The sequence below is a fragment of the Equus caballus genome, chromosome 13, assembly GCF_041296265.1.
Source record: "Equus caballus isolate H_3958 breed thoroughbred chromosome 13, TB-T2T, whole genome shotgun sequence".
Classification (NCBI taxonomy): Eukaryota; Metazoa; Chordata; class Mammalia; order Perissodactyla; family Equidae; genus Equus; species Equus caballus.
Window position 1 is genome coordinate 51,830,759 of NC_091696.1, and position 19,427 is coordinate 51,850,185.

At 38.9% G+C, this 19,427-nt stretch overlaps 1 protein-coding gene across 29 annotated transcripts in view; it reads right to left on the reverse strand.

Moving 5' to 3' along the window:
• ABCA17 (ATP binding cassette subfamily A member 17) overlaps positions 1-19,427 on the reverse strand; it is a 113,244-nt gene that overhangs the window by 89,797 nt on the left and 4,020 nt on the right. For 8 of the 29 annotated variants that reach the window (XM_070232403.1, XM_070232404.1, XM_070232415.1 and 5 more), the window contains exons 2-3: positions 5,052-5,137; positions 4,412-4,673 (exon numbers count right to left, since the gene is read on the reverse strand). The exons of 9 other annotated variants lie outside the window; for them this stretch is intronic. In XM_070232403.1, coding sequence (XP_070088504.1) covers positions 4,412-4,673; positions 5,052-5,105 — 316 coding nt within the window. In that variant the 5' untranslated portion in view covers positions 5,106-5,137. Of the gene's footprint in view, positions 1-4,411; positions 4,674-5,051; positions 5,297-19,427 lie in introns of those variants that run through there. 12 more of the 29 variants (XM_070232402.1, XM_070232405.1, XM_070232420.1 and 9 more) reach the window with 3 other exon arrangements.

Sequence of the window (19,427 nt, forward strand, 5' to 3'; positions counted from 1 at the left end):
CTAGTTTTATGTTCAGCTGAGTTTTACATTTTGATTATTTTTCATTTCTAGAAATTGTTTCATTTTTTCCCCCTCAAATCTGCTAGGTGACTCTTTATAGTGACATGCTATCTACAAATACTTTCCGGGTGTCTTTCATTTCTTTAAATCTAGTAAACATAGTGACTTTATAATGTGAGACTAACAATTCCACGATCTGAAACCTTTCTAGTTCTGTTTTTACTGTCTGTCTCAGTCCAAGTCTCACTCCATAGTATAAGAGGTTTTCTGTTTTTGGACAACCAGGTGATGTGAATTGGAGCTACAGATCTCAAGGATGGGAGCCCCTGCTGCTGTGCTCAGTTCTGAGGCAACTTTCCTTGCAGTCCCTCAGGAGTGGGATTGAGGCACGTTTTCTTCTGGCTCAACCTTACACTAAGGGTATAGGCATTTGGAGTTCCAGCTTTATGGGGAGATGGTCTCCCATGAGACATCCCACCTGGAATTGGCCTTGACTTTTTCTTCTTTCCCTCTGTGCCTTACAAGGCTATGAAAACTACAGCTCAGTTTCCCCTAGTATGATGTATGTTTCATCAATAGCAGTTGAGGGACTCCATTGGCTTCTTTGGGTTCTTTCTTTCACCTAGATTTTTTATTTAGGAAAATATCTAAGACTATGGAAATATGTTAACGACATAGTAAATAAAAAGCAGACTACAAAATAGTTTACACAAAATGATCCTATTTCTGTTTATTTACGTGGTTAGAAAAAGTGCAGGAAGGGTGTACACCAACATTTTAAATAGCACTTATATCTGGATGATAGGGTTATGAGTTAATTTTCCTTTTTTTCCTATATATGGGGTTTATTATTATTATCTTTTTTTTGGTTCTTTTGTTTCCTTAGCCTTATTTGGTTTCTTTTTATTTTATTTTATTTTAACTTTTTATTACGATTATGATAGTCTACAACCTTGTGAAATTTCAGTTGTACATTATTGTTAGTCATGTTGCACGACTTCACCCTTTGTGCCCTCCCCCCAACCCCCACCTTTCCCCTGGTAACCACCAATCACTTCTCTTTGTCTATCTGTTTAACTTCCACCTATGAGTGGAGTCATACAGAGTTCGTTTTTCTCTATCTGGCTTATTTCACTTAACATAATACCCTCAAGGTCCATCCATGTTGTTGTGAATGGGACGACTTTATCCTTTTAATGGCTGAGTAATATTCCATTGTATATATATATATATATATATTAGGTTCTTTTTAAACACACACACACACACACATGCACACACATTTGGTTAAATTGTGAAAAATAGCATACATACTGGAAGGTATACAAAACACAAATGTTCTATTTATGAACAGTTATGAAATTAACATCCAAGTAATTACTTCTTAGATCAAGAAATAAAATATTTTTACCCTAGATTTTTTTGTCTGATAGTTCCTTACTACCTAGCTAGTTCTTTAATGTTTTCAAGAACATGTTTTTAATATTTATCCAACATTTGTTTTTCAACAGGAGGGTTGGTCCAAATAACCTAGTCTGTCATATTACCAGAAATGGAACAGCAATAATCTCTTTCCCAGAAAGTCCCAGGAAAAATCTTAGTGGTTCTTTGACTCTTACTGAGTTAAGTGTCCTGCCTGGACAATCACCATAGCAAGGGGACTGCCAAGTGCAGACTGTGCAGACACAGGTTACACCTGCGCCCAGGGTGGAGTCATCACGGGCTGAGAGTGGGAGACAGATCAAGCCCCCAGGGAGAAATAGGCTGTGCACAAAAGGGTGAATAGATGCTGGGAAGAAAAAAAAAAAACAGATGTCTACCACAGTTTGGAAGGAATTTTCAAACTATTGTTCATTGTTACTTCTAGGGTATAGGATTTGCTTAGGGAAATGGCACGAAGATGGAGCTTTAATTTTTATTCCTTATTTTTTTATACTGTTTGAAAATTTTAATGCAAAGAATTCTTATATTTATTGTAAATTTTAAGGCTTTTTTTTTTTTAATTTAAATTTCAGAAAAATACATCCCAAATCATTAATAAAGGATGCTTCTGGGAAGTGGGATTTGGGATGGCAATTTAACTTTTTACTTTAAACAATGTATCATTTCATGTATCATTTTCTAGTATGGAGAAAGGGAAGAAAGGAAGGCAGGAAGCTGTTTGAGGACAAGAAGTGAGCAAATAAGACCACAATGGGAAAGCAGAAAGGCAGAAATAGATGAAGATTACAGTATCACAGGATTCAAAGCAAAAGAGAATTTCAAAGAGGAAGTGGTTGAAATAATCCCTGTTATAGTGAGGACAAACAGAATAAAGACTGGAAAGAAAGCACTGGATTTGGTAATTAGCAAGTCATCAATGACATTTTCTTAGCAGATATCAGTACAGTACTGAGGACAGAATATAGATTATGATGAGTTAAGAAGTGAGTGAGAAGTAATAAAATAGAAATAAACTTTCAAGACATTTATCAAGAAAATACATAGTCTGAGGCAGGATCTTAAAGAAAAGACACAAGAGGAAATATTTTCTCTTAAAATGGAGGTGATTGAGGTTCATTTGAGAGTGAGGTGGAAATTCAGCCCAGATGGAAAGACTGAATATTTAGAGAGACGGAGAAGCTACTAATTGAGAAAGTTCCAAAAGAGGCAGGAGGGCCTCGGATGAATCATTTCTCACTCCAAAATTTATCTTGAATTCACCTACATATCTCCGTCTCCCCAATTCAAGCCCTCATCATCTTTTTCCTCCCGAATGTCTGCAAATACCACCCGCTTCCAATCACTCTTCCAGAAAACAGCCATTGAAATCTCTTTTAAAACAAATTACATCACCTAAGCTTTCTTTAAACCCCTTCAACAGCTGCCTTTTGCACGTAGAAGAAAACCCTAACACTTTAACAAGGCCTGCAAGGCTCTGGATTATGTGGCTTCTACAGACATTTCAAACCTCATCTCAAATCACTCTCTCAACTTACTTCAGCCTCGCTTGATCACTTTCAGATCCTCAAACACCTCAGGGCCTGGCCACTTGCCCCCCTAACTGGATAGCCCCTGACTCCTGAAACCCATCATGCTTGCATTTTGCATGACTTGTTCTTTATCATCATGTCTTAACTACCTTATCACCTCCCCAGAGAAGATTTCTCTGTTTGTTTTTTTATTTCATAATCTTATATTTATAAAAGGTAACCGAATTAGAACAGTATTTTAGGATACTATGCAAGCACAAAGCATAACTTTCAAAACAGTGGTTCCCAAACATTTTACCACTGAGGGCCTTTAAAAGAATTGTCCCCATTGAGTGGCACTCAGAGCTGAGAGAGAACTCTTTTTTTTCACTTTGTACCTTATTATTAAAGTATTATGAGAATACTTTTTCAAAAGCGTGTGTGACAATTATAGTAATTCCGACAAATTACTCTGCATTTTGTAGACTCCACATTTTGAAATTTTTTATCTACCTAACTGCACGAATTCATTCAGTAACTATGTATTGAGCACCTACTGTGTGCCAGGCACTGTCACAGGCCCAGTGATGAACAAAACAGACAGGGTCCTCTGCCCTTAAGGAGGGGGAGCCTAGCAGGGAAAGGCAGACAGTGCACAGAAAGCAGGGAGTGGAGAAGTAATTACACATTTATCAAAATGCCACTAACATATCCAACAGGGTTCTGTGAGAGAGGAAAAGGCAGGGGTAATAAACCTTAAAGCGCTTTGGCTGCCTTCCTAAGCACCATTTCAGCGGAAACCTGAAGGCTAAGAAGGAGCAACCCACAGGAAGGGCTGGGGCAAAGCTTTGTGTCAGACGGGAGGAAAAGCTCACAGATTCTAGGAAGTGAATGGTGGCAACGTGCCCAGAGTGTGGAAGCACAAGGAAGACCGAAGTAGGTAAGAAAGTGGAGAACTCAGGGCCAGAGCCTGGAGAAGGGTCTGTTTATTCTCAGTACAATGGAGCCTGGCCAGATCCTACTGACCTTTTAAAGATCTTGCTGGCTCCACGTAGAAACTGGATTAGAAAAGGACAAGAGGAGATGGAGAGAAGACAGTTAGAAGGTTAATTCAGAATCTCTGAACGTTTTCCATTTTTCGTTAGAGACTTATTATAACCGAGAATCAGAGCTTCTGATTAATATGAGATAACCAGTGTCACTATAGTGAGTTAAAACAAATACTTAACATCTTAATTAGCCTCGAAGCCTCGTGACATAACTATACAAGTCTCCAGCGTGTTGCTTGAAATAATAAAAATGCCTTGTGGCTGCTTTTCCCCAACTACCACCTCTGCTGATTCTTTAGAATTTGGAGACCCCAGATTTGGAATCACTACAGTAAGAACTCTCAGGAAAAAACTTCAAACTATACTTTATAAAAATGCCCTCCCTATCCTTATCCCATGTTTATCTCTAACCTTCAAACTCAACATCAAAGGCTTGCTCCACCATCTCAATGATAGTCTTCAAAGTTTCACTTTGGGAAGGGATATAAATTAGTTGAAATTTATTTTCCACAGGAAAGTGATGGAAGAATTCTGGCAGTGAAGTGACATCAACTGCACGGTAATTGGTAGCAGGGTATTTTCTTGGCAAACTAGCGAAACGAAGATACATTATAATTGTAGAAAATAGTAACGGCATCAAGATTTCAAGGACTGTTACCAGAGTCTTCCGTTTCTAAAATAAAAATGAAAGCTATATGTTAATCCAAAATAGAACACAAGCATAAGCCGCTATGTGGCAAAAGTTCTTCCATTAAGAACCCTTTAATTTCTTCCAGCCTCCTTGCACAACACACAAAAAAGAAAAAATAGAATGAGAATTAGTTGGAAATATCTGCTTTTAACTTTTCTAACCTATATGGCTAGAAAGCAATAACAACGTCATCTTTAATAATTAGGGTTAACAAAATTACTATGGAAACATTTGCAGAAAAGGGCCCCTTTACAAGTAAAGTTCTTTTTTTCTTTAATCCACTATTAGCAACCAATTTAACTTCAACATTCAGCCCCTTCCAAGGAGACTCACATTTTCCCCACAGATAACTATACCCACCTTCAAGATAAAGTTCTTCCAGAGAAGAAGTTTTAAGTTCCTGAACATTGCCATTTTTATAACTGAAGAGGAGGGGTCACCACTAGCTGGGGAACAAATGGGGGAAACATTATGCATAATACAAAAATGTTGAGTTACCCTGTCAGCCTTGAAAAGCTTGAGTTTTCAGAGCATCATGCTGGATTACTTTTCCTCCTTCCTTTCTAGCAGTACCTTCTCAGTCTTTTTTGCTAATTCCCCCTCCTCTCCCCAACCTCTAAATATTTAAGTGCTCCAGGGCTCCATCTGTGGACTCTTCTCTTTTCCAATGACACTCACTCTATAGGTGACCTCACTCAGTCTTTTGGGTTTAAATCCATCTATACGCTGATGACTTCTAAATTTATATCTCCAACCTTGACCTTGCCTCTAACTCTAGACTCCAATATTCAATTGCCTGCTTGGCATCTCCATGTGACATATCCAAACTGAGCTACTCATATTTCTTCTAAAACAGATCATCTTACAGTCTTCCTCACCTCAATTAATGCCAGTTCCATTCTTCGAGCTATGCAGGGTTATTCTTGACTCGTCTCTTTCACATCCTGCACCCAGTTTGTCAGGAAACCCTATTGGCTCTACTTACAGAATATGCCCAGAATTCAATCCCTTTCACACCACCCTGCTCTCATCACACAGCCCCATCTCTTGCTTGGATTTCTGCGATAGACTCTCCAGTGGAATCAATGCTTCTGCCCCTGCCACCCTGTGATCCATTTATCATGCAGCAATAAGAGTGATCCTATTCAAGTCAGGTCACGCCCACTCCTCTGCTCAAAACTCTCTAATGGCTCCCATCTCACTCCAAGGAAGAGCCTTGCCTTGTGATGATCTACAAAGCTCTATGGGGTGTTTAGCTTTCTCGTCTCATCTCATCTCAGCTACTTTACTTCCCCCCCCCCCCCCCCCCCGTCTTCTGTCACAGGCCTAGCTGCTAACCTATAACAGACAAAACATAATTCTGCCTCAAAATCTTTGCACTTGCTGTTTCCTCTGCCAAGTGCACACCTCCCTCATGTATCAACATGGCTAGCTCTCCTACTTCTTTCAGATCTTTATTTAAAAGTCACTTTCTCAATGAGGTTTTTCTTGATCATCTTATATAAAATTTCAAAAACATTAAACATTTTGTATAAGTCTTCCCTGCTCATTTTTTCTTAGCACTTTTAAACTATTTAACATGGTATATATTTACTTATTTACCTTATTTAATCTGATTTCCCTACTAGGACGTATACTCCATGAAGGCAGGGAATTTTTTTTTCTTTTCTTTTTTTTTTTGTTTTTGCTGAGGAAGAGTTGCCCTGAGCTAACATTCATGCCAATCTTCCTCTATTTTTTAGTATGTAGACCACCAGCACAGCATGGCTGCTAACAGAGCAGTGTAGGTACACGCCAGGGAACCAAACCTGGGCTGCCAAAGTGGAGCATGTTGAATTTAACCACTAGACCACTGGGTCTGGCCCTGTTTTTTTTTTTTCCCACCACCACTAAGTCCCAGACATAAGAGAATGGCCAGCACATGATAGTCACTCAGTAAATATTGAATGAATAAATAATTAAAGGGTATGCAGTTTTTGTAGGGATGTGGTTGGAGCAGACATGATTCTAAGAAAAGAAAAATACTTTGGATAGTAGTCAATTCTCTTTTCATTCTTTGTTTCCCAAGTGAAATATACACTTTAATTTTCAGATACTACTACAATGAGATTTGCATTTCTAGAAAAACATTCTTCCAGTGAGGAAACAAAAATGCATATATTTTTACTCAGGTTAAAGCATCTCTGACATTGCATGTAAGAAACTAAAGAAACAGCATTGTGAATACACTAAATATCACTGAATTGTATACTTTAAAACGGCTAATCATATGTTACATGAATTTCACCTTAATAAACAAAAAGAGTTAGTGTAATGATACATTTATATTAGCCAGCTATTGCTGTTAAAATCTCAAATGACAAACGAGACCCAGTAGCCCACAACAACAGGCATTTATTTCCTGCTCATGAGTCTTTCAGCAAGTTGTGGCTCTGCTGGCCCCCTAGGATTAATTGCACTTGTCCTCAGGTCTTGTTATGGGGTGAATTGTATCCCTCCAAAATTCATGTTGAAGTCCTAACCCCTAGCACCTCAGAATGTGACTATATTTGGAGACAGGGCCTTTCAAGAGGTGATTCAGTTAAAATGAGGCTGTTAGGATGGGCCCTCATCCAGTCTGATTGGTGTCATAATGGGAAGAGGAAATCTGGACACACAAAGAGCACCAGGGATGCATGGGCACAGAGAAAAGACCATGTGAGGACACAGCAAGAAGGCAGGCACCTACAAGCTGAAGAGAGAGGCCTCAGAAGAAACCAAACCTGCTAACACCTTGATCTTGGACTTCCACCTTCCAGAACTGGGAGAAAATAAATTTCAGTTGTTTAAACCACCTGGTATTTTGTTACGGCAGCCCTAGCAAACCAATACAGGTCTGCTCCATGTGTCTCCTCATCCTCCTCAGACCAGCCACTAGCTGGAGCGTGTTGTTCTAATAGCAAGAGGTCAAGCCAAACCATACGAATAGGTTTAAAGCTTCTGCTCACACAACACTTACTAACCATTCCGCTGGCCAGAGCAAATCACACAGCCAAGCCCAATGTCAATGCAACAGGGAAAGAAACTCTTGACTACTCTAGTGGGAGGCACTGCAAAGTCACATAGCGAAGGGCATGGACATAAAATTTAACACAAAGAAAGAGTGAAGAACCAGGAACAATATCCATTGACCAAAACACTCAACATTTCATCCTTTAAAAAAATTTTTCGGGTTTTTTCTTGGTGAGGAAGATTCGCCCTGAGCTAACATCCATTGCCAATCTTCCTCTTTTTTTTCTCTTTTTTTGCTTGAGGAAGATTAGCCTTGAGCTAACATCTGTGCCAATCTCTCTCTATTTTGTATATGGGATGATTCCACAGTATGGCTGATGAGTGGAGTACGTCTACATATGGGATCCAAATCCACAAACCTGGGCCGCCGAAGCAGAGCGTGCAGCACTTTAACCAGTTGGCCACAGGGCTGGCCCCTCCATATTTAATTCTTTAGAAGTTGGTGTTAGAATTTGCCAACCTTAACCCTCACCATCTAGATGAGGAGGTATTTTGGCTCATTACTGGCCCAACACAGATGAAAAATAATAGCCAGAGACAATGAGAAGACATGGTTTTCTCCAACCACAGTCACAGTTCAGGGAAATGGGATAGGGAAAAAATAAAGAGCAGATGCAGGTTTTCATACTAAGCATCTTTTAAAATTTGTGATAATACAGATAGATTGCTCCTTTTAAAAGAAGTTTATTTAGATGCTTGTAATGTACAACAACCAGCAATTATGCATTCAAGTAATATCAGTATTGAAGGTGCTGTGTCTGGGCAAATGTTATCATAAAAAGATCGATCGGTAATGAAGCTCATCTTCATGGAACTCACTAGTGGAAAGTAATCCTCGTAAGAGAAAATAATATATACAAAGGAAAACATTATAGTACAAGGTAGAAAATGAGAATCAAAAGAGATACACTTAAGGATAAACAAACTGACCAACGAAACAGAACAAAAGCCCAGAAAGAGACCACAGATATATGATCACTTGATTTATAACAAAGCTGACATTGCAGGACATAGGGAAGCCGGGTTTTCTCAATAAATGGTTCAGGGTTGATTGGCTATCCATGTGGGAAACAACGTATATTGACTCCTGCCTCCCACCATACACAAAATATCAACTTCAGACATAATACAGATCTAAATGTGAAAGGTAAAGAAATGAAGCTTTTAGGAAAAAATAGGAAAACATATTCATGACTTTGAAGTAGGCAAAGATTTCTTAAACATGACTCCAAACCGCTAAACATAAAGAAAAAACTGATAAACTGAATTATATAAAAATTAAGGGGGACGGCCCAGTGGTGCAGTGGTTAAGTTCGCACGTTCCGCTTCGGTGGCCCTGGGTTCACTGGTTCGGATCCCGGGTGTGGACATGGCACCACTTGGCAAGCCATGCTGTGGTAGGCATCCCACATGTAAAGTAGAGGAAGATGGGCACAGATGTTAGCTCAGGACCACTCTTCCTCAGCAAAAAGAGGAAGATTGGCAGCAGATGTTAACTCAGGGCTAATCTTCCTCAAAAAATAAATAAATAAATAAAGTTTTAAAAAATAAAATAAATAAAAATTAAGAAGTTCTGTTGCACAGAAGACACGCATAAGAGAGAAAATGCAATCCAGAATGAGCAAAGATATTGACAATACATACATCTGACACAGGACTTGTATCTAGAATATTTAAAGTGTTCCTAAAAGTCACTAAGAAAAAGACAGACATCCCAATAGGAAAATAGGCAAGAGACTTGAACAGACAATTTCCAAAAGAGAGTACCCAAATGGCTAATAAACATATGAAAAAGTGCTCAATCTATCCGGTTATCAGGGAAATGCATTTTAAAACCAAAGTGCCAACACTGAGATGGAGATTTCTGCACAAGAAGTTTACTTGTTTATTTCAAGCACTCTCGAAATCAGTACTTTCGAAGAGTGAAAGAAGCAGGCCCGGGTAGAGAGAAAAGTTGGGCTGCAATGTAGTCAAAACAAAGGCTTCGGTCATTTCTACATGATCACAACAAAATACAAACTATGAATTATCAGCCGCAAGTTCAATTATAAAGACAGGATTCAAACAGATCCTGGATAAGCAGGGAGGGGATTAAGGAAAATCCATTTATGCTATATTCGGGAAAAACATGACTGTGATAGGAAAAAAAATGGGCTGAAAATAAGCAACACAGCAACTATTCAGAATTTCTACAAGAACATTATTGCTAGCCCTTGACCCAGCAATGCCACTTCTATGACTCTATTCTACAGACACACCTGCACAGGTATGAAGTGACATATGTACGAGGTTATTCACTGCAGCACTGTTCATACGAGCAAAGGATTGCAAACAGCCCAGTATCCATCAATAGGGGATTATTATATAAACTACTGCATATCTAAACAAGGAAGTAATATGCAATCTTCAAATGAAGGAAGAGCTCTATTACTGGCTTTCTTCTAGGATCTGCAGGATATACGTGAGAAAATAAATTTCTGTTGTTTAAGCCACCCAGTCTTTGGTATTTGTTATAGCAACCTGAACTGACTAACACACCATTCTTTATGTCAGGGATATGAATTATCTGCATCTTGGATATCTTTTTATCGTTTCTATCTATAATCTTATCTCTATTTCTTTTGTCCCTGTTCTTTTTCTAACTTATTTTCTCACATTTATTTTAAGTGAAAAACAGAAGGTACAGAAGAGTTATATACTTTGCTACTGTTTAAATAAAAAGGGAGAATAAGTATATGCATTCACATATTTTAAAAAACAAAACATTGGAAGGATAAGTAAGAAACTAGTAAAAGGGTTCCTAGGGTATAGGACCAGGGACATAAGCCCTTTCTTCTGATTTTCAATTATGCAAATGCATTACCTATTGACTTAGCTGAATTTCCACTAGAAGCATATCTGACCAGCATGGTAACTGCACTTTAATCCCTGGGAGTCAGTGTAGAACAGAAACCTGAAAGGTGTACCACCTGAGGGGTGAGGAAGCTGGGGTATTTATAGACTGACTCCTGCCTACAGCCATAACACATTAATTGAGGACTGCTCCCCCAGATGTTAATTCTCAGACACTTCTGGCCTGCCACATGTCCAGAAGACAAAGCCCTCAGGCAAAGACATAGAGGTATTGGCAGTGGAAATCTAGTGTTGCTATAATGATCAGATTGAGAGGATAAGGGCAGGGCCCCTACAGCATCTAAGTATTTTAAAAATTTCAGTAAATTAAAATACAGGCAATAGTGTTGAAGCAACAAAATGTTTCAAATCTGAAATGAGTTTTGAAAGAGAAATTAAGCTCTCATCCTAAGTGAGATGAAACTAGAGACTGAAGAACTAATCTATACGCTAGAAATAGTAAGGAATAAATCCAACGTTACAGAAGACAAACAATTAAATGGAAGACAGTTTTGAGGATATCGCATAAAAGGAAAAAAAAAAGGACAGAGACAAAAGAAATAGAGATACAGTTATAGATAGAAAAGATAAAAAGGTATCTAAAATGCAGATAATTAGTATTTCTGAAATAGAGAATGATGTATTAGTCTACATGGCCTGCTATAGCAAATATTTTAAACAACAGAACTTAAACAACAGAAACTTCTTTCTCACAGTACTGAGGGCTACAAGTCTGAGATCAGGGTGCCAGCATAGTCAGGTTCCAACGAGAGCTCTCTTCTTGGCTTGCAGGTGGCCACCTTCTCACTGCGTCCTCACATGGTGGAGAGAGAGAGAGAGCTTTCTCTTCTTCTTCTTATGGGACCACAGTCCTATTAGATTAGGGCCCCACCATTATGATCTCATTTAACCTCAATTATGTAAAGACTCTATCTCCAGATACAGTCACACTGGGGGCCAGGGCTTCAACATATGAATTTTAGGGGGAACACAATTCAGTCCATAGCAAACGGCATGAAAAAAAAAAAAGTCTATGTAAATGTGTTTGTATTAGAAGAAAACACATCTCAAATGAAGGAATAACTGAATCTGAAAAATTAAAAAAAAGATCCACATATACCAGTAAAAGCCTACATAGAAGTGTAAAACTAGAGACCATCCTGGTGAATCACTGAACTTCAAGAATAAAGAAAAATTCCTACAGGCAATCAAAGCAAAAAAAAAAAACACAAAATCACTGACCAGAGGGAGAAAATCAGGCCAGCCTCCCTCAGTCCTCTCCCCAGAGACCGTCGGTAGACAGTACAGAAATATCCTCAAAGGATGCAAAGAGCACAACTCTAGGGCATTATGATCAGCCAAGCCAACAGGCAAGCATTTTCAGGCATGCAAACATCTACAGACTCATAAAACCTTCTTGAAAAAAATTAGGATAAAATGAAATCAGTGCTGAAATTATTCCAAATAATGGGGCAACTTTCATAAGAACGCGCTGCAGTGGGCACTGAATCTAACAGGCATCTCAAACCTAATCACAAAGGTACTCTTGATTTTATTCTCCATGCCTTTTCTACTATCCAGCTCAGTGAGTCGTAAGTCTATACCAGGTGTTTAAGCCAAAAATCTTGTTCATCTCATTCCATTAACTATCATATCAAATCCATCAGTAAGTCCTGATGATTCTGTCTCTGAAATATATCTCAAAGCCATTCACTTCTTTCCTTATCTCTTCTACCAGCCTAGTCCAAGTCATGAAATTAAATTGAAATACCAGGTAGGAATTCTTTCAGTTATAAGTAATGGAAGTCCAACTCAACCTGGCTTAAGCCAAAAAAAAAGGGGGGGGGGATCTATTGCTCACATACACATAACCCAAAGTCCAAAGTGGAATAAACTATAGAACACAGCAGAATCCAAGTGTTCAAATAATGTAACCAGGGTTTGTCTCTCTCTATTCTACTATCCTCTTTATGTCCTCTTGTCAGGCAGTCTCTATACACATGGGAGCCAAGATGGACCCCAGGAGCTCTAGGCTTACAGCAAAAATCCCAGAGAGAAGAGTGTCTCCTTCCTCGTAGCTCCAGCTAATTTCCCAAGAGGACTCTGCTTGGCTTAGCTGGGGTCCCAGCAGGGTGGCAGGTGGGCAATGAAAATGAGGGAGGAGGGGTCAGCACCTCCTAAACCACATGGAATGGTTACTCCCCACAGACATAGACGCATACAAAGAAGGTTCCTATTACCAGCAGAAAGGGGGAGAGAAAGTATACCTCCTTTGCTGCCCAGAAAAGAAATCCTTCCTGCATATAAAATTTCAAAACTTCTCTGCTTAGTATAATAAGCCATTTATGTACAACATAAAACATACTTGCTCCCTCTCCAAAAAAGATCTACTAGGTTTTGTGCAGTTTCTGCATCCAGGATCAAGGCTAGGCTGTCTGGGCAATAAACATTCCTCTCACTCTGGTCTAGATGTGACTCCCCAGGGTCTGGCACTTTGGGCTAAAAAATGAGAATATGACCACCCAAGTCATCTAACATACAGTGGAAGAGGGAAAACTGTTTGTACCCACCATTTGTTATGGCCTTCATGAGAAGGGAACTAGAGTCAATGCCCTCTTCTGAGCAGCTGTGGCACCTCAGTAGCCTGCTTCCTATTGGGGTGGTTTGGGGAAATACCTAGGGATTACCTCAGGGGTTGAGCAATTACAGGACTTTGTTTATTAACTTTTTTCTCCCTTCTGAAAATAAAATTCCAGTAAAATATCAGTCAGCTGACAGTCAATTTACATTATGTTGGCTCCCTAGGCTAGAAACTAAAACCAGATACTCTGTCCAACTACAGGAATTGAGTCTTGATAGCAGCCATAGAGTTCTGTTTCTTACCACAGATAACGTCTCTCAGGTCCTCAGTTTACTGCTTCAAGAGCCTCGGCCCTTGACTCCAAACAATGACTGGGGTACTGATATGGTTCACTGCAATTAGCTTAGTGGAGTTCTTGTCGAAAATACTTTCTGGATGGAAATTCATCGTTGTTAGTATAATTCTGACTTAAAAGTGTGCACTCAAATCATCCTTGGGATCAAAATGTCCACCATATGAAAAGGAGGTCAATAGCAATCTAAAACTCCTCTAAAAAAATAAAGTCTATTTTAAAAAACTGTATTGACAAAACTGTATCAACAGGAAAATTCTTAATCCTAAACCCCTTCATTATTAAATTAGAAATAAAAAAACCCACATAAATTAAAAATCAATTAGAAATATGTGCAATTTTTTTATTACCCAGACCATAACTGGCTAAATGGGTTCAAGGAACTAGCTCTGTGCACACACAGCTGTAAGAGCTTCTTATAGGTCATTACCATCTTTATCACCCACTGTTACAGATGTTAAGGATGTATATGATGCTTTAGCTTAACAATAGTGCTGCTGATGACAGAAAAGAAAGGCGGTACCTCCTAAGCAGAAGCTAGATGTAATCAAATGCTCATTTTATATAGGCATATGTTTACAAACATTTTTAAAATACCATGGTTGAGATTCTGGCAAGAAAAAGATCACTGTTATATTACATGTGACTATCTTTAATCTGTGACAACCCCTCACCTTTGAAAGAATTGTTTCTTATTGTGTTTTCTCAACTCTAAATTTCTTAGAAACACAGATATGCTTGTATAGCAGAAAGTTTGAATTAGAACAGGGGAAGAAGAACTGATGGGGGGAAATACACCCCCCCTCTTTAATAGTGGATTAAATAAATAATCCACTATTACGCAGAATCAACACAAAAAGGGAGCCAACATAGTGACCATTAATTAAGAACAAAAAGGTAAAAATAACCAATGATGTATAGAAAATTAACCACTTGTATAACTTTCTGTTAATAAATTTGTCAACCTGTCTGGCTTGGATTTATTATCTAGAAAACAGAAATTACCAAGTTAATACAGGAAGAGTTTTTTTAAACCTAAATACTTCTTCAAATAAACTGAAGAAACTGAGAAAGTTGTCAAACAGCCCTCAAAGCAGTGCAAAAGCAAATAACGTAAATGGGTGAGTTGTTTCCAGCTACAAGCAACAGATCATTCTGATGTTATTTAAATTGATCCATAAACATAAAAATACAAAACTTCCAATTTTTAGAAATCAGTTTAGCATAACAGAGATATCAAAATCTCACAATGATAACATTTAAACAAACTAAAGTCCATTCTCACTGAAGAGAAGAAGACATGAAAATCCTTGATAACACAAAGAATCCAGAAGTGCATTAAAGGAATAATACATCATGAGTAAATGGGAAATTCATCATAGAAATATAGGAATGATTCACTATTTTCACTATTATGATATCTGATAAGGATTTTAGGCTGGTTAATTTTAAAACTGCAGATGAGAAGTAGGCTCCGAGGAGTGGAATTTGCTTGCCCTTTGTTGGGAGGCATTTGCATTTGTGGGGGGAACCTCCATCTGTGGAGATGCCTCCCTCTCTGTGCCAGGGGGAAGGGGGATGGCCTTGTCTCTGGAAACTCTTAATGGGGAAGGCAAGAACTTAAGTTGGTTACTGTCTGGCAACCTCATGTAACTGATTTAGGGTGGTGACTTCTGGCATTTACTTAATCTGATTTGATTCTTATCTAAAAGTTGTGGGACCACCCAATGGCCAGGCCCCCCCCCCCCCCCCCGCACTGATACCATTATAACTTTTTTACATGTTCTTTCCTTTGTCTTGTAAAGAGATGGCTCACATACCTATGCCTTAAATTTAGCCTTACTCTCCACCCATGTGGGCAGCAGAAGTGGCAGCAGCAGCAGCTCCTCCTGCCCGTGGGTTCTGTCCCCATGCCCACGGCAGCAGCAGCTCCCCATGCCAGCAGCAGCTCTGACTGCCCATGGTCCTGTCCCCATGCCAGCAGCAGCTCTGACTGCCCATGGTCCTGTCCCCATGCCAGCAGCAGCTCTGACTGCCCATGGTCCTGTCCCCATGCCAGCAGCAGCTCTGACTGCCCATGGTCCTGTCCCCATGCCAGCAGCAGCTCTGACTGCCCATGGTCCTGTCCCCATGCCAGCAGCAGCTCTGACTGCCCATGGTCCTGTCCCCATGCCAGCAGTAGCGGGGGCAGCAGCAGCAGCTCCTCCTGCCCGTGGGCCCTGTCCCCACGCAGCAGCCTGACTGCCATGGGTCCTGTCCCCATGCTATTCCACACTATTCTCTAAATAAAAGAGCACTACTGCCAGATCTTGAGAGTCCAAGAAATCTTTCTTTCAACTCCTCAGCTCACCGACCCCGCATCAATATCTATTAGTATAATTCACCATATTGATTAGTTGAAGGATTAAAAACATATTACTACGTCAATAAATTCCAAAAAGGCATTTGATAAAACTCACTACCTATTCCTGGACTTTTGTTTTAAATCTTAGAAAAAGATTGTCTACAATATACTAAAAAATATGTATCTCAAATCAAAAGTGAAGATATTTTGTGGTGACTACTATAAGAATTCACAGTTAAGACAGAACCAAGACCAGAATGCCAGCTGCAAAACTATTTTCTAACATTATTCTGGAAATGCTAACCCAGGTCAAGTTGTGAGGGCTGTTCCCCACATAGTGGCATGTGGCCAAGTGGATGAGATTGGGGGCTGAGATCTAGTCTGTGTTCCATTTACCCTGGCACAACGTTGGGTTAACTCGCAGAACGAGCACCCTTTGCTAATTGGTCCACTCAGAGGGGTACCTTTATCTAATCAGTCTTCACAGTTGGGATGCCTTTTTTTTCTTTCGTCTCCCCAAAGCCCCCTAGTACATAGTTGTATATCCTAGTTGTAGGTCCTTCTGGCTCTGCTATGTGGGATGCTGACCCAGCATAGCTTGATGAGCGGTACCAGGTCTGCACCCAGGATCCGAATCAGCGAAACCCCAGGCCACCAAAGCAGAGCATGCAAACCCCACCACTCAGCCACGGGGCCAGCTCCTTTTTTTTTGGCAGGGGTTGGGGGGAGGAATCCTTTAACTACTTGGTCCAACCACAGGAGGTGCCTTTATCTAATTGGTAGGTGTCACCTTTTGACAATTCCTCCACAGGCACAATATGCTATATGAGCTCTTGGTGGCCCTGTGCTACTACAGTTAGGAGATAGAATGAATCAAGAAGCATAAACATAGGTGAAGAGGGGACTAATTTGTGGTTATTCGTACTTTATAAAATTTTATACACAGAAAAGCCAAAAGAACAACTGAAAAACCATAAGAAAGAGGGAAAGTAAGGTAAGGTGACTGATTATAAAATTAGTATCAAAAAAACTCAATAGTGGGGCTGGCCCAGCAGTGTAGTGGTTAAGTTCACGTGCTCCACTTTGGCAGCCCAGGGTTCAGAGGTACATCAACCCATGCTGTGGCTATGTCCCACATACAAAATAGAGGAAGACTGCCACATATGTTAGCTCAGGGACAACCTTCCTCACGGAAAAAAAAAAAAAAAAAAAGCAACAATAGCTTTCCTACAAACAAATCAGCTGGGAAAATATATTCCAGGAAAAGATCACTTTCACCTAGTAACATCAAAAGAAAATATTTAGGAATAAATGTAAGGAGAAATATTCCTATATAACCTATACAAAGAAAACTGTAAAACTCTTATCAAGAGACATAAAATAAGGCTTGAGTAATGGAGAAACATATCTTTCCTTCCATAGGAAGAGTCAATATTGTTAAGATATTAAGTCTCCTAAAAAATCTACAAATTTTATATAACCCCAATAAAGATATCAACAAGATTTTAAAAACTGATTCCAAAGTCCTTATGAAGGATAAAGGTGTGAGATTAGCCAAGAAAATTCTGAAAGAGACACATAAGGACCAGACACTATCCAAATATTAAAACATGTTGTTATATAACTTCATTAATTAAAACAGTATTTACTAGGATAGTAATAGCTCAGTAAAAAAGTAGAAAGAATATATATACACACATACCCAAGTATATATGGGAATTTAGTACGTGATAAAGATACTGAAGAATATTCTGATATTGAAGAATATTTTCAAATAAACTGAAGAAATATGATCAATAACAGTACTGATGCCTATTTGTTCAACAATTTAGATGAAACAAATCAATTCCCTGAAAGACACAAACTACCAAAACCCACTCAAAAAGAAACAGTAACCTGAATAGTGCTATATCTACTAAAGAAATTATATTTGCAATTAAAAATCTTCCAAGAGGGGCTGGCCCCGTAGCCGAGCGGTTAAGTTTGTGCGCCCCGCTGCAGGCGGCCCAGTGTTTCGTTGGTTCAAATCCTGGGCGTGGACATGGCACTGCTCATCAAACCATGCTGAGGCAGTGTCCCACATGCCACAACTAGAAGGACCCACAACGAAGAATATACAGCTATGTACTGGGGGGCTTTGGGGAGAAAAAGGAACAAAAAATAAAATCTTTAAAAAACTTTTTAAAAAAATCTTCCAAGAAAGAAAACCCAGGCTCAGATGGCTTTATTGACAAATTCTAACATTTAAGGAAGAAATAATAATAATTCTACACAATCTCCTCCAGAAAATAGAAAAGGAGGGACTATGTCCCAACTCATTTTATGAGGTCAGCATTACCCTGATGCCAAAGCCAGACAAAAACATTACATGAAAGACATACAATAAAAAACATAAGGCAAGAAGAAATAAAAGTATCACTATTCTCAGATGACATGATTTTCTACGTAGAAAATCCCAAGAAATCTGCAAAAGAAATCTACAACTAACAAATGTGTTTAGCAAAGCCACAGGAGACAAGGTTTACGTACAAAAATCAATCGTATTTCTATACACTAGGTGAAGAACAAATGGAAGTCCAAAGGTTTTTTTTTTTTTTTAAGTACCTTTTGCAATGATACCAAAAAGATGAAATACTTAGGAATAAATCTAACAAAATATGTGCAGAATCCATATGCTGATGAAAGAACACTAATGAAAGTTTTAAAAAAAAGAAATGAAAAGGTATACCATAGTCATGGACTGGAAAAGTCAATATTAAGATATCAGTTCTCGTCAAACTGATTTATAGATTCAATGCAATCCCAATAAGAATCTCTGCAGTATCTTTTGTAGGTATCAAGAAGTTGACTAAAATTCACATGAAACGGCAAAGGGACTAGTATAGCAAAAATCATTTTGAAAAAGGAATAAAATTGGAAGACTCATACTACCTCATTTCAAGAGTTACTATAAGGCTACACTAATCAAGACAATATGGCATTAGCTGAAGCACAGGCAGACAAACAACAGCCCAGGGACCAAATCCAGCCCACTACCCATTTTTCTGCAGCCTGAAAACTCAGAATAGTTTTGAGTTTTGACACCTTTCAATGGTTGGAAGAACTGCCCTCAACAATTATTACTGAACACTGAATAGCTTCTCAAGTTACCTCGTACAGAGATTGTATGTGAAACTTATACTATGGTACAGTCATTTTGACGACAACCAATGTTGTTTGAATCACAAGTAATGGTCAGCTGCTTTATGCACTTCCCATGCTGTTGAAAGATAAAACAAGAAGTGGAATCTCCATTCCCACACAAATGTGCAGCAGATGTATCTTCCAAGCTCAAACTACAGTTCCAGTAGCATTTTTTCAGACTTCAATGTTAAGTGCAAAGGAAATTTTCATATTTCAAAATCCATTTAACTGTGCAATTGAGGAGCTTTCACCTAACCTTCAATTGGATGCAATTAATCTGTAATGTAATGACATGCAAAAAGGCAAAAATCAAGAGAAGAACCTAACAGAATT